Below are 1,426 nucleotides of genomic sequence, written 5' to 3'. Positions count from 1 at the left end.
TGATTTCTGATGGAATTAAGCTCAGTTCAATAGTCAAAACTCAGTGGAAACACACGGAGAAAAAACTCAGCAGAAGAGGAGATATCTTTCCTTTTTCCCTAGTCAGAGGGTTCTTTATGTTTGCTTTGGAGGATATATATCTGAAAGGTTTTCTTATCGCCAATTAGAGACTGTCATGCCAATGTGTTTCTCATGAGTTTCATGGTAATCAATTACTCCTATGAGGAGAGCATAGCAGACAACAGGCTGGCTATTGGCAGTCATACATTGGAATCACAATAGAAAAGTGTCTACTATGTGACTGAGCTTTGCGAGGGTGGTTCAAGGGAAATGTACTACAACAAGCCGATGTATATTCTTACTTTTAGTGGGTTGTATGCTGCAATGGTAACTGTTGCCTGTAGGTTGACAGACGCATGTCTGTATGAAGCTGTGAGCTGGGTGTGGCCCTGGGTCAGTGCCTTCACCTGCACTGCTCTGCAGCTGGTGTTCACAGGAGATTCCACAGCTGTTGCACCTGGAGGGGGTTAGGGTGGAGACAAGGGTTTAATACAAGGCAGCGCTCGAAATACTTTTTTTTGCAAACCTGCACGGGTGCACGTAACATCGAAAATTACCTGCACCAGACAAATTTTACCTACACCACTCTGAATTTAGGAAGTATGGATCATACTAAAATTGTTCAGGAACCATTTCTAATTTTTCTTTTATTCCCTATAGGTGGTAACAGTCAATACAGATAATAACAATCCACACACACTTACATCATAGGACATTTATGTATAAAATCCAGTACATGGACCAGTGCAGGTTAGGTGCAGGTAAACACCAGAAATACCTGCACAGCTCCAATTTACCTGCACTAACCTGCATATACAGGTGGTATTTTGAGCCCTGCAAGGGCTATTCCATTTTCAGGAGGGGTGGTCAGGAAAAATTTTATGTATTAATACATGTATGTACTTCAAAACCTTAAAAAAACGGTCCAGACTGTACAAAATGTATCTCGTGGAGTACAAATGGATCAGTCCTTAACAGTTGAGAAGTTGAGAAGCTAAAAAGTTAGCTAACATAAATATTCCATACCTTCTACAAGTTGGAAGACTGCCTTGTCGCTGAACTTGAATTCCATCTTGAGTAGTCTACAGTCATCATAGTGGTGCAGCACTCTGGGGTCTGGTAAGAACAAAGAACTGTACTTAAAGTCACTTACACATTCAAATTTCACATTTCAGAGGTCCTGGGTTCAAATGCCACTGATCTTCTTGATTCGTATTGCATATCCGGTGAACCACCTTATGGCATAACACACCAGGTTTGTAATGAATATTATCATATAGCCAGGCGCCGCGGACCAATCAGAAGGCCCCGTTTCACGTTGGTTATGACGCCATAACACGTAGATTCAGGCCAGGCAGGTGGGATC

General features: G+C 42.0%; 1 protein-coding gene across 1 annotated transcript in view; it reads right to left on the bottom strand.

The window, feature by feature from the left end:
• Positions 1 to 1,426, bottom strand: part of LOC118406540 (nuclear pore membrane glycoprotein 210-like) — a 32,618-nt gene that overhangs the window by 17,860 nt on the left and 13,332 nt on the right. The window contains exons 13-14 of the mRNA XM_035806603.1: positions 1,087 to 1,176; positions 363 to 517 (exon numbers count right to left, since the gene is read on the bottom strand). Coding sequence (XP_035662496.1) covers positions 363 to 517; positions 1,087 to 1,176 — 245 coding nt within the window. The remainder of the gene's footprint in view (positions 1 to 362; positions 518 to 1,086; positions 1,177 to 1,426) is intronic.

Source organism: Branchiostoma floridae, chromosome 19, assembly GCF_000003815.2.
Source record: "Branchiostoma floridae strain S238N-H82 chromosome 19, Bfl_VNyyK, whole genome shotgun sequence".
NCBI lineage: Eukaryota > Metazoa > Chordata > Leptocardii > Amphioxiformes > Branchiostomatidae > Branchiostoma > Branchiostoma floridae.
This window is presented reverse-complemented; position numbering and strand designations above follow the sequence as displayed.